The sequence below is a fragment of the Oryzias latipes genome, chromosome 3, assembly GCF_053564925.1.
Source record: "Oryzias latipes strain Hd-rR chromosome 3, Olatipes_Hd-rR_3.1".
Classification (NCBI taxonomy): Eukaryota; Metazoa; Chordata; class Actinopteri; order Beloniformes; family Adrianichthyidae; genus Oryzias; species Oryzias latipes.
Genome location: NC_136239.1, coordinates 16,761,425 through 16,775,440, shown reverse-complemented (window position 1 = coordinate 16,775,440; position 14,016 = coordinate 16,761,425). Strand labels below are relative to the sequence as shown.

Below are 14,016 nucleotides of genomic sequence, written 5' to 3'. Positions count from 1 at the left end.
ACTTTCTGACTAAGAGAAGAACATCTGGTTTTACCAAAGCATAAGAGTTTGGTAAAAAGAACAAAACCATTACAGTACATTAACAACCATAGCAATAGGTGAAAAGATGCTACAAGTTTTTGGAAAACCTTAATATTTTGTCTAAATCCAGTTGGCATTGAGTGACATCAATTTTTGTACAAATACTGTAAAGCCAAGATAAAGAAGCATTTGGAAGGCTTTTACGTTGGAAGTTCCTAATCAATGCCACTGTCAGAGAGCTGTTCTTACTTGGGCATGTATTTGCTGGTCTTCCTCCAGGACATGCCGGTAACCGACCGAGGATGGGCCAGATAAACAAAGGAAAATTGAACTGGAGAAGGCTTTTTATCAGACGGGTCCTGGACAACCACTGCGGACCGCCAGCCAGTGGTGGGATACCAAACCTTGAGTAAGCAGTCATCCTGCACATGTCAAACACACACCTTTCAACATAATTTTCAAGATCCAAAACAAATCCTGCAGATAATGTTAAAATAATTGGATGCTTTGCAATGCTTAAGTATAATTTAGTACCTTCCCAGCTGTTGCAAAGTACTCCCCATCAGGAGACCACTTGGCGATGTGAACAGACGCCGCAGTCCTGATGGAAACACGACAATAAAGAACAGGATCAGCAATATTCAGTTCTCCATGGAAGTAGGTTACACAAGCACACATTTGACTGTCTTCTCAGCTGTGACAGCATAACAGCTTTGTGGTCTTTGCACTTCCCTGTTCCAGTGGCCATCCATGTGTCATCAGAAGATAATTACGAACCTGGTATTATGTTTCTGTAAATTTACACAGCTTAAACCGCAAGCTGCTGACACTGACTTACAAATGTGCATGCAATCATTTTAGGGGAGGGAGGGTGCATGAAATAATGTTGGCTAAAATTGTATTCTACCAGAGGACAAGTGCTGAATATGGATAAATCATTGTCTGCAGCAGTCAAGCTAAAATATAAGGAAGCATTATTTTGACAGACATGTTACTATTGTGGGCTGCACTGTGTCACAGTGGTTAGCATTATTGCCACACAGATAGAAGGCCCTAGTTCAGGGGTCGGCAACCCAAAATGTTGAAAGAGCCATATTGGACCAAAAAAACAACAAAAAACAAATATGTCTGGAACCGCAAAATATTAAAAGCCTTATTTAAGCCTAATAATGAAGGCAACACGTGCAATATGTATCTATATTGGCTTTATTAGCCTACTCTCAAAATGATTAATTTGGCTACAAATATATAATGAGAATTCATGATTAAATGTTTAAGGAATTATGTTTCATTGCTTTGATAAAATTAAAGAAATCCAATAAAGAAATCTGATTTTTGATGTCATTTTTATTTTGAGGATTTGAAAAAACAACAACGAAATCGAACGTGCATAACGTGCCCCTTCTCTGGGTTTCTAAAAATAAAACAGCAGCCTTTTAAAAAGGTAAAGTATAAAAAATCAAATTAATACAGCTAAAGTTTGATTTCTGTGCAAATGCTGAGAAAGTCAGTGCAAGGGTAAAACGCCGCAGCATCCTCTTCTCTTTCGCTGTACATCTCTGGCAAAGACAGTCAGCTTGAATAACAAAACAGCTTCAAGCATTTGCAGCGCAGTGTTTCCCCGCCCCTGGAGACTTTCATTCAGCTTATTTAGGTGGTTTGTCATATCCGCCAAAAAGTGCAGCTTTTCGAGCCACTCTGCATCTTCCAGTTGCGGGTAGTTAGTTACAGGAATGTTTTCACGTGTTCTAAACAGACGACAAAGCGACGCAAAACCTCATCACTGGACAGCCATCGGACTTTGTTGTGTAGCAGGAGATCGGAATATTCGCTTTCAACTTCATCAAGCAATGCACGGAACTGACGGTGGTTCAATTTACATCAGCCACCTGCCTAGCGGTCCGCCGCCCTACTGATAGAAACTTGTGTCGCAGGCTATGACGCAAATCCTTGTTGATAGAAATGTTGAAATTTAATATTTATTCTACACATTCTTACAGCATTGGAAAACGTTAAGAATGTTTGCGTCACGTTTGTCCTCCCACAGAAACCAGCTTAAAAAAAACATATATTTTTTTCCCCATCTTTTTACATTTTCAAACGTTTTTGAAAATGCTCCAGGGAGCGGCAAGAGATGCTCTTGAGCCGCGAGTTGCCGACCCCCGCCCAAGTTCAAATCCCATCTGGGACCTTTCTGTGTGGAGTTTGCGCATGTCGGTTTTCTCTGGGTACACTGGTTTCCTCCCACAGTCCAAAAACAGGCTTCATAGGTAATGTGGTGACTCTACATTGCCCCTACATGTGCATGTGTGTGTGATTGTGTGGCCCTGTGACAGATTGGGAACCTGTTCAGGGTGTACATCCTGCCATGACAAAATATAAAAAAACACCATTTACATCAGCGTGGGTCTTTAATATACTAGGTAGTGTCATGATTGTTTAAAAATAATTACGTACTTGCACTGCCAGACACAGTTCCAGTCACTAAGGACTGGGTGGGGCTGGTCCTCATTCACCTGCCCATCCTCCTCCTCTATGAGGGCATCTCTCGATGGTGGAGCCCACAGCTGGAGTCGCTCTGTTGCTGCCAAGATACGGTTCCCTGTGGTGATAGTAGCTCTGTATCATACACCTCATGTCTCTCAACCAACTAAACGGTGCACAAAACAGGGTGCAGCACTGGGATTGGAATTTTTAAAATGTACATTATAAGATTTTAAGGTAGTAGTTATTGTTTAGTGTTGCAAATAGTGAGATGTGATGTTTTAAGCACAACTGCAGCTCTGTTAATTTGACTTGGTTTGACCCAAGGGTGACCAATTCCAGTCATTAAGACCTTATGTTCTCCCTGCCCCATCTATTATTGATTATCTCACTGCATGTTACACCAATAAGAAGCAACAATAGCAGGACACTGGCCTTCGAGGGCTTGGACCGGACACCAATGGTTAACCCAATAGTTGTTAATTTAGGGTGTTTTAAAACTCATTTTCAGCTCCACAATCAACATCTTGCCTAAAATCTAGCTTAGGGGTGTCCAATTGCAGGCCTCAAGGGCCATTGTCCTACTTTTTTTCCCAACCAAGCTGCCTTTGAAGCTCCTTATTGACTAAACATACCAGATCAGGGTAATCAGCAGCAGATAAGGCAGGATTTCTGGAAAACCTACAGGAATCTGGCCCTCGAGGCCTGGAGTTCGACAGCCCTGATCTAACATTTCTTAAATTGAGCCAATAGGTGGGACGAACAACACTGACAGATGTTATAAACAACAACAAACAAAACCAGAGAGCCCCATGGTCTTCAAAGTTTAGTCAAACCACAGAGCTAATATTAAAACCTTTTGGAGCCACTGGATTATTACTATATTTTATAAATTAGGTCCAATATGTAGATATATCTAGGTTGTTATATTATATCAGACAGAGTGACTACATTTATAAAGTATATAAAAATGTTAACCAGCATAATACCTTGTTTCCATCCTGTTAAATCAGAATTGCAATCAATAGTTGAGACTAGATTAGGAGTGGCAATAGACATTAGCAGCCAGAAATTGTTAACTTGATATAGAGAGGGGGAATATCTTAGTTTCCCGTTCTTTTCAGCATTCATTTCATGCAACAGCTCAAGTCAGGTAGTAACAGGTCTACATTTTTAAATTTCTTCTTAATCTAAGCTGGTAAAGCAAGTGAAAAACAACAGAGCTTTGAATATGTTAAATAAATAGAAAGAAAAAGGGTAAAAAGTAATGTGGGAATAGGTCTTAACAGTGCGGTTCAGTGCAAGTTAACAGAGTGCAACATGCACTGTGATAAACACAGAAAGCACAAGTATACCTTGTGGATCCCAGGCCAAGTTGTAGGTGATGGCATCAAGGAAGAACTGTCCTGTCTTTTGCCACTGATAGTTAATCTGGTATTAGTGGTGGGAGAGCAGCACACATCATGCAATGTTATTGCACACGGGTACGATTAATCCCAACAGGTGTAAAGAAAAATCTGTCCAACTTTGGATATCTGTACTCACCTTGTGGAGTTTATTTGGGTTGGTAGAAAGAGGTTCAAAAATGCAGACTGTGTTTCCGTAGGATGCAGCAATCTAAAAATAAAGAACCGTGCTCATCACCAAAACACTCCTCACCCAAGGAGAGAAACTGCAATTATTGCCATTGGAGAACATAACGTGAGAGCAGGATATGAACGAAAAGGCAGTGCGAGAGGAGCCAACACAGATAACTGTTCCTGTTTGCGTGTAGATAGATGAATAATATCCTGTACCTTCACTGAAAGTGCAAAAAGAGACTGAGCACACAGTTAACACTCACCCTGCCAAGCTGTTGAGAGCACTCCACACAGCCAACCTGTATGTTTCCATTCTGAGCTCCAGGAATGATCTGAACACAGTCAAAGTCGCTAGCCAAGATCACAACATCACAACCTGAGCCGTAAGCCTGAAAAATGAAGACAAAAAAAACTGCATTAGAAAAGAAATCGCTCAACAAAACCAAAAGTGCAGAAGGATTTATAACTCCAAACACAAAAGAATCATGAAAAAATGGATCTATTTCATGTTAAATGTATTTGTTAATGCTTAAGCACTTCACACATTTTATAATTCTTACTACTTTGAAATAAATTTGAGAAAATGTTTTAGATGTACAATAAATAATAAAAATATGCCATCATAAAATTCCATGACCTACATGGAGTAAAAGTCCAGAGAAAATTACAAAATTGTGTGTGTGTGTATATTTACATATATACCAGAGAGACAGTGAGACCAATGTAATATCAGAGTGCAAAGTCTGCTATAATAAGTTTAATTTCAATCATTTTCATGGTTGGTTTCTGTTCAATGAAGGCAACACAAGCTCTCTTATTCCAAAGGGCAGACATATCAATATCTAAACAATGGGTTGAAAGGTAAAATGATACAGTTGTAGTTACTGTCAGCTGGCACAAATAAGTAGACCAATCGCCAACAGTGGTAGTACCTGGAAGACAGGTAAGCTGGCCTCATAGAAACAGAACAGTCTGCATCACTGCTTGCGTCTTTTATTATTCAGGAGAACAGGAGGAGAGACTGAGAACTGCTAGGTCACATCACTACAGTGAGGCTCACGATGGAGTAACAGTGAAGAGCGCTAGAAGCCTTGAGAAGCTGTTCAATAAAACTCCCCCCAATGGGACACAGATGACATTAGGAGGTTCAGAGCGCTCGTCACTATAACTGCTTCAGCACATAACTGTGGAAATTAAAGGCAGTCACCGTCACGCATTGTCTAGGACTGTTCACAGCCTTTCTGTCTGTTTAATTTACACCAACACACACCCATAAAAGTAAGGAGGACCTTAAGGAGGATGTTACTTCTTTGTCTAGAAGAAGTAAACTATTTTAAAGCTTTAATCATTAAAGTCAAAAACAGATATTTATATTTTTGTTCGTTTTTTTGTATTATCAGAAGAAAAAAGGGGCTAGATTTGTCCATGAAGAAAAGTAAATTTCAAATGACAGGTTAAAACATCAAGACATTTTTGTAAGTGGATTGATTTTTCTTTTGTTAAATGATACGAAACTAAACCACACCCTTCACTACTCGCTATATAGTGTTTTCGCCATTTTATAGTGCTGTCCGAAAGACAATTCCAAAATTGAGAGTCCTAAAGATTTCCCAGACATTTCTGCGAAAAACCAGTGTGCATCGATGCTCACTAGATTGGCAAATACAGACCACAATGCATTGCGTTTGAACAATTTTTGCAAAGAAAATGTATTTAAATGTATTTTCTTTTTATAAAATATCTAAGTTTTCATCTTCAGAACACAGTGGATTCATAAATGGTCGTCGCAAAACACTGGTATCAATGAGATTTTTACTTCGTAAAATTGATGACGTCATATTCGCAGAGCATGTAAACAGATGAATGATGGGGAAATGGAGGCGGACTCACTCCATATCAAACCTCCGCCAACAATTTAGAGGCAAATTTCTGATGAACGCCGCTCTGCAGAAACTATGTCCTAGAAAATGATAATTTATACGATTCTGGCAAAAAAAACACAAACATTGTTAAAAAACTGATGGGAACAATTTAAAAATAGATCAAAAGATGATTGAAGTGAGACTTTAAACAATTTCAGTGTTACATTTTACCGTTTCAACAATCCATTATTGTTCCCTGAACAGATTGCAGACATTTTTTGCCAGATACAGCAAAGCAGCATAAAACTTAGGACCACCCCCCAACCCTTTCCTTTTTCTACTGAATTAACCCATACGGAGCCCGTGTCCTGACATGGAAAAAATAAAATATATATTGTTCCCACAAATTAATATTTTGTTCACACAAATTAATATTCCGTTCCCACAAGATAATATTCAGTTCCCACGAAATACTATTTCGTTCCCTCTAAATATTTAATTCGTGCAAACGAAATAATTAATTTGTGCGAACGAAATAATTATTCACATCATAAGTCATTCATAAACATGGATATGCTCTCCGTCCTGTCGCAAAAACCGCTTTAAGTGGTAACTTCATAAACACGAATTTGAACAATAGTTGTTTTTATTTTCCCCCTCTTGAACGAATGTGGGTCACAGAGACACGGAAGCAGACGCAAAAAAGCGGCTTTTGCAGCATGATGGACGGAGAGCGTACCAGGATGTGAATGAACCCAGACATGAAAACGTGATCACTATTGAAGCGATTCTGAAGCATAATTAAAATATATACGTCAAAACCAGAAATGCTTTTTCCTTTTCAAAATGTAACTGCATTTTCTGACTGAAAATTAAAATGAAAAAGCATTCCTTCAAGATGTTTTTTTCATTTTCTTCTTCCACACCGCTTATTCTGTCACTTAATTAAAATGATACAGAAAATGGTATTTGACATTTCATTTTCAAAAGGTTCTCTGGTAAATGTGTAGTAAAATTCATTTCGAAATGTCTAATTTGACAATTAAAATGGATTAACAGAAATGCTTTTTCATTTTCAAAATGAAGCTGCATCAAATGACTCAAAATTAAAATGAAAAATCAATACTTCAAAATGCTTTTTTCCTTTTCTACTTAAAAACCGCTTATTCTGTGTCATAATTAAAACCAAAATGCAAAGAAGTGATTTCATTTTCATTTTAACATCCACCCTGCGGCGGAAGTGCTACGATCTGAGAAACCATCATATGAATTCCTGTTTCCAGTGGTGTCCAGAACAAAATAAAGGATGATCCAGCCAGGAGACAGAAGAGGAGCTTTCGACCCCCCAAAAAAAGCGAGCTACATTTACCGTAATAGACAGTACTTCTTTTTTGCACCATGAGTGTGGGAAGGGGAGAGGATGATGACACCTGTGCGATGTACAATGTCATGCATGTCAAAATAAAAACTTCCATGTCTCTGATCTTTTTTCCTCGTAGCATTGCTACAATAATTATCAGCCCACATCTTATAGACTGGTCCGTGAAAACTTTGGTTTGTGGCCTTAAAAAGGTTGGGGTCCGCTGACTTACAAAACTGAAGAAACCTGTGTGTTGCTAATTAGGAGACTCTCATTGTTTCTTTTTGAAATGATTCTGTTGAATGGAATTCTAACTTTAATGTCTGATTTTTAATGAATGGTTTACAAAATATTTTCTCTATAACTACTTCGCTCTTTTTAGGTTATTTCAGACTATTTTTTGTTTTCTTTTATTAGCAAAGGTTAAGCAAATCTGTCCACTTGTGCATAATCACCCAAAAGCATCTCCAAGAAAAAAGTGTTACTGCAATAATTAATGTTTAGAGCTAGAAATAATCGAGAAGTCAGTCAGCACACTCTATTGCTTGTAAACCATCTGAACTAATGAAAGGATTTTCCAAACTCTGTGCACATCCCACTAATTACCCACACTTTGCCTTATGGAAGCATTCACAGAGGAAATGTAACTGCTTTTTAGGTTAAATATATGTTTGGGGAGAGGAGTAAATGCAGCCATACGCTGTGATAACGAAAGTAGATAAGAGGAAGAATGCCAAATCACTTCTTCCTTCATTCCATCCCTTTTTCCCCATGACAACTCCAAAAAAAGGAAGCTGTGGTTCTATAACCACACCTGCAATAAACAGTCAAAATTCGCGTACTTTGTTTTTAGGCTGATCCATTAAAAGTTGTAATAATCAATTCTGACCTGGAGTAACCCAAGTTTATCCCTGACAAAGCCTATAGCCTGTACTTTGACCCTGCACCCTCCAGAAATACTATAAAGGGATGCTATTCACTGTTCACTGCAGTGTGACCACAACAACTCAATGAGCATTAAAAACCAAGAATTGTTGGTGTTTGTAGGTGTGCGTATGTGAGAACTAAGTCATGTAATTTACTTTTGACACTCTTATGCTATGACAGTGTTATCGACTGCTCCCCCACCCCTCTATCTCCCCATCTTACCCCCTTATCCACCAACTCTAACATCCCACTCTCTCCCTGTCCCTCCTTTTTTCTGCTCTTTACTCCTCAGCTCTTTACTGCTTACTCGGCTGCTGGACAGGAAAAGTAAAAAAAAAATTAAAAAAAAAAAGGAAAAAAAATGATTTAAAGTTGTCCATTTGTTCTTCATTCTGTCACCTGCTCAAAGCCTAACTAATGAAACTAATACATCCAGCTTCATTTGCAGAGAATGTGGTAACTAGACGCTTGTGTTTTGAAATATTATTTTAAGGGTAAACTGACAAAATCCAGTATGTCACAAGATGGATATCTTATGACATACGAGCAATGGAATGTCCCACTAAATTGAGGTAGTACAGATAACACCCTATACTTTCAAAATAACAAAAAAAAAGCATCTTAAAAAACATTAACAAAACATTGCAACTGTTTTTCAAATGTCATCATTGCTTTAAAATATGAGAAGGTATCTGTGTTGAAACTACAGCTGCTCTCACAGCACCCTCAACGGCGACCCCTTTCAATAAAAAGTCTATGCAAACGCACATACATGGACTTCATCATCATCATCATCTTTATTTATAAAGCACATTAAAACAACTACAGCTCAGACCAAAGTGCTGTACATCTTTAAAAAACTAAAAACAAACAGGCATCAATATGACAAAAAATAGTTTAAAAACACAAAAAATTAACAAATAAACTATGTCTTGGTGGGGTTAAAAGCCAGAGTATAAAAATGGGTTTTTAGGACAGTTTTTGGGCTCTTTGTACCAAATGCATGTTGAAAGTTAAACCAGGTTGAACACCTTAACAACCAGGGACTCAGGTTTGGTTGTGACAAATGGATGACGTCCCCTTTGAACAAGAAAGTGCCAACTGTTTGAAAATTGATCACGGAGAAGAAACGTATAATTGTGGTTTGTGCCTGATCAGAATTATTTGACACCGTCTTTCATAAATCAGAATAGAGCTGTGAAAGAAAAAGCCTGGAGCAAAATGTGCGATATTTGAACTCCTTTGATATGTTGCACCAAGCTTCCTCTAACTAGGTGGTGGACATGTGCTAGTAAACAGTAGAAAAAGAATAGAAGATGAATTCCCTTCCTGCTCGTCCTGTGGGCCAAACGTGCATTCAAGGAACTGCGTTTAGCGCGTTCTTGAACGCGCCCCACATGCCTGGTGTGAACGTAGCTCAATGCTGACGAGCTGTTTGTCAGCTTTATATACAACGGCAGCTTATTGGACTGGATTTTCCTCAGACAGTCAAATTTACACACCAAACAAGAGATAATGAACTAAGTGTGAACAGTGGCAGTCATCCACAACTGGAGAGCTAGTTCTTCAGAGGGTTAACAACCAAAAGCAAAAAGCAGAGATGTTTTTTTTTTCTCTGCACATATGGCTAATTTGTGCACAGAAGTGGAAATAAGAGAACAAGCACAGCAGACCAGCCTTTCTCCTGGAAGCGCGATGCACCTGCTCCTGTTATTTTACAGATTTTAACTTCCCCTTATCATCATAACCACAAGAACTAGACATAAAACAAAAGCGCTATGTGCAGCCAACTATGAAAGTACTGCAGAAGGACAGTCTGCGGACACACACACACACACACACCAACCACACATTTGCCATCATGAAAAGTGAAATAAATGAAAACTTGCTAACTGACCGTGTTTTGTCCTCATCAAAGCCAATGTTCTCTAAAGTTGGTACAGTGTCTGACTCATCCTTCTACAATACGTATGATCAAAATAGTACCAGTTAACAGAAAGCAATCACTCCATTTTCATGACCGTAATCATTTTGGTTTATAAAAATTCAAACCCAGCAGAAGAAACTATACAAAATCAGCATCAATTTGTAATTGATGGGTACAAAAAACCTTCACCTCGAAAGTACTTTGGAGCCTTGATTGATTAGTTTTTGTCTTTCCCACTCAGCCACTTTTTTCCTGTGTAACATGCTATTTTTAGCTAATCACACATCCGCAGTTCTGATTTCAAAGGCAAACGGCTGTTTGTAGGTGCATTGACTGTATCACAACGAGTCAGGTAGCACATAGAAGACCAGGTAATGGTAAAATCTGTAGGTACTGAGCGTGAAGCAGTCACTATTTATTGTTTGCTTTTTGTCCAAATCCCTGCAAATAAATCAAATTATGCCAACATTCTACATGAAACTACCTCACGCTGACCAATCGGTATGGAAAGAACAGCATACCTGTCCAGATCACCCTAACCAGTTCTATTCTGAAATGTCAGCGGGTAAATGTGTCCATGAAAACACTGTGGATGTGGTGCTGGAGCGAGGGCACTGATAGAGGCTACAGGCTATGTGTGTGCGAACATGTCTGTTTTCAGGGTTTGGCCCATTAGCCCAAGGGATCAGTGTGAGTGTAAATGCATTGGACATGATGTCTGGTGCTCTTCAAATACCCTCTCAGACACAAAAACAAAAACACCAGGCACAAAAACTGGAGGCCCTGTAGTAACGAGTACGGCTGAGGCTTCCCAACAGTGGCTGTCCTTTGCTGTTAAGTAGACATGACCAGGGGTACAGCGTCAGAATGCTCACATGTAAACTGTCTTCATCTGGAGCACAGGCAAGAGTAAAGAAAGACAATCACTGTAGTTGCAACAGCTAAGAACAGATTTATAATGACTTAACCATCTTGTATATCTGTAATTATGTTGTGTAAATCAGAAAGAGCAGACACAGTCTCTGCTTTTTTACATCCATCAATTTTAGGTCAGTAGCCCATCACAGGGGCAGCATGAACAGATGAGAAACAACCAGTCAGTCAGACAGGTGTGTATGCTTTTAGACTGTTTTGGAAAAATAAAATAACCAAAATATGGAATATGACTTGTGCAGTTACAATATTTGCTTTTGCGTACCTGTAATTTTGCTACCCAAGCCCCTTCTCATTTTGGAGACTACAGCATAATTCCACACATCTCAATACAATCCTAATTAACTTTTTGCTTACATTTGAACAGTCAATTTTTGTTGTCTAAAAACCTAAACATTGATCTGCATTTAAACCGCTCCACCCAGGAGAAAAAAAAATCCCAAAGGTCTCACTCAACCAGGAAAGTTCAACTTATCACAAATAATGAACTCTGTGACCATGTTGCATGGCAACAGAATACATAGAAAATAGCATGTGACTGAACTACAACTGATAAGTGACTGTGTTCAGATTCCCTCAAAACAGTGTAGTTTTAGAATTTAATAAAAGTTTTTTAAATATCATTTTATGTTACCATAAGGTCACAGTTACCTATTTATAAAAAACCCACTCCAATGAAAATTGTGTTTTTGGGGTTTCTGACATGTTCTTGTGATATTTAACTGAATATTGAGAAACTAAAATTCAGCTTAAAAATGCAGTTCTTTATTCAAATAACTGTGAATCAGAAGCAAACAAACAAAATGCCGTTTGCAAAAGCTTGTAGCAGTGATTTGGGTGCTACAGTTGGCGGGCCACAAGCTCCCTGCTTTGATTCTGATGCACCCACTTGCAAACAAATAGATCCGTGCACGCGTTTGTTTTCTTCTTCTAAGCTGGTTAGCTCAAATATTGCTAACCATTTTTGTTGGACCGCTAAGGTTAGGTTGGGGGGTGTGAGGGGCTGTAAGCTAACTGGAGAGAGTGTAAACAAAGGGATGATGGGAAGTCGGGGCGGGCTTACTCCACACCAACAATCCCACCCAAAACTTAAAGGGGAATTTCTTGTGAACTACTGGTGCTCTTTTCTCTTTATTATTTTTGTTGGCTAAAACGGTATAATGATAATTAAAAGACCAGCGGAAGGCTTTTACAATGGTTTAAAAGATGATTGGAGTAGGGCTGTAAATACAAATAACATAGCAACTTTTTTTAAGACTGTAACATTTTAAAAAAATCTAATTAAGTAAAATGATTCAATCATCGTAATACATTTATTTATCAAGTAGAGTGTATAGCATCCATGCATATTACAAACTGCAATTTAGTCAGAAGGTTCTTTAATGCAATAGTGGCTGTATCATTTTAGAAGCTTAGCTACAAAGGCCTAAACAGATTAGATCTAAAGGTGAAGTTTTAGCAGTTTCGTGTTAAAAATTGGTAAAGGAACACAAAGGAAAACCTTTGTAAACAAACGTTGAGGCCTTCACAACAAACACCTCTGTCCAGCAGCCTTGTAGCGCATGTATCCATATAAGGCTGCTTACGTCACGCCTGGTGCAGCTGATGCTAGAATGACAGGGGGCGAATGATCCGCGAGGATTTAGGGCCAAATGGTTGAGAGCTTAGCCACACAGACAAGCTGAATGAATGCTGTTTCTCTTCTATACTAGTATGCAGTTGAATCAAACGCCTTTCTTATAATCACACATTCACACACACATATATATATATATATATATATATATATATATATATATATATATATATATATATATATATATATATATATATATATATATATATATATATATATATATAAAATTAACGTATATATTACGAGATGCAGCTAAAGGTCGCCTGAAAAAGTCTCCTGCGATGCCCTGGATCAATATGCTCAGACTATAAGCGACAGTTGGCATGCCCGCATTTCTGACAGAGACTGGTGGATTAAATAAGTACACGAAACGGGGCTTGTGATAAGGTTTGGCCCCGGGAAGCCGGACCCCCGTGTGCTTAAATGTATCGGTGCAGCAGCCTGGCTAACTAACGTACGGTCTTGACTAGCTTGCGTTTTTTCAGCTCGCACCGTAGCCAGTTTACATTCCGGATAACGCTGGTTAGCTAACAGTTCGGTAAGCTAGTCGGTCGTTAGCTTAGACGAGTGTCATCTGTTTGGAATAACCTCAAAACAAATACTCACAGTGAAAGGAATATCGTTTACGCATCCCACCGAGTAGCAGCAATCTCCAGGGTTTACAGCTCCCGTCAGCACTTGGTGCAGATGCATTTTTTTTCTATTTTAGCAGCAGATGTTCCCTTTTTCCCCCTATTTTTTTTAATTATTTAAAACAAGTCCACCCTTTCCGTTTCTCCATCTAGCAACGTCAGGGAATTCCATCAGTAGCATTTACGCTCCTTCTTGGCCTGGCAGTGTCCTTTTCCTCCACAAAACGGCGAGCTTGCGGAGAAATAGATATCGACCCGTGTAAATGTAATTTCATGAGGTCCCAGCATGTATTTAAACATGCAAAGCTAACTGTTGGTCCCCTTTAGCTGTCAACACCATCCTCACGATTAATCGTGAGAGCCGAGGCAGCAGGATCTCTGCAGCGATCCTGACATGCGCGTTCACGACGTTGCCGAGGCACGACTGGATGACCATAGATCCATTTAGTCTAGAACTGACAACGAGCGGCTTTGCCGTACACTCACATTATAACGAAACGTATCTTTTGTTTTTAAAAAAGACAACTATATTTTCCAATGTGTATCTGCTATTTTATTAATATAAAGGTATAGGTATATTCCGGAGGTATTCTTTATGACACGACGTGTAACTTTTCTAGCATTGACTTTCTGTATCAACGTCGCTGCAATTTG

At 38.8% G+C, this 14,016-nt stretch overlaps 1 protein-coding gene across 3 annotated transcripts in view; it reads right to left on the bottom strand.

Annotated features, from left to right (window-relative positions):
- Positions 1–13,754, bottom strand: part of dmxl2 (Dmx-like 2) — a 43,487-nt gene extending 29,733 nt beyond the window's left edge. For all 3 annotated transcript variants that reach the window (XM_011488456.4, XM_078944272.1, XM_078944273.1), the window contains exons 1-7: positions 13,337–13,754; positions 4,349–4,474; positions 4,051–4,122; positions 3,861–3,936; positions 2,479–2,623; positions 556–622; positions 271–443 (exon numbers count right to left, since the gene is read on the bottom strand). In XM_011488456.4, the coding sequence (XP_011486758.1) occupies positions 271–443; positions 556–622; positions 2,479–2,623; positions 3,861–3,936; positions 4,051–4,122; positions 4,349–4,474; positions 13,337–13,423 (746 nt within the window). In that variant the 5' untranslated portion in view covers positions 13,424–13,754. The remainder of the gene's footprint in view (positions 1–270; positions 444–555; positions 623–2,478; positions 2,624–3,860; positions 3,937–4,050; positions 4,123–4,348; positions 4,475–13,336) is intronic.
- Positions 13,755–14,016: the final 262 nt, after the last annotated feature.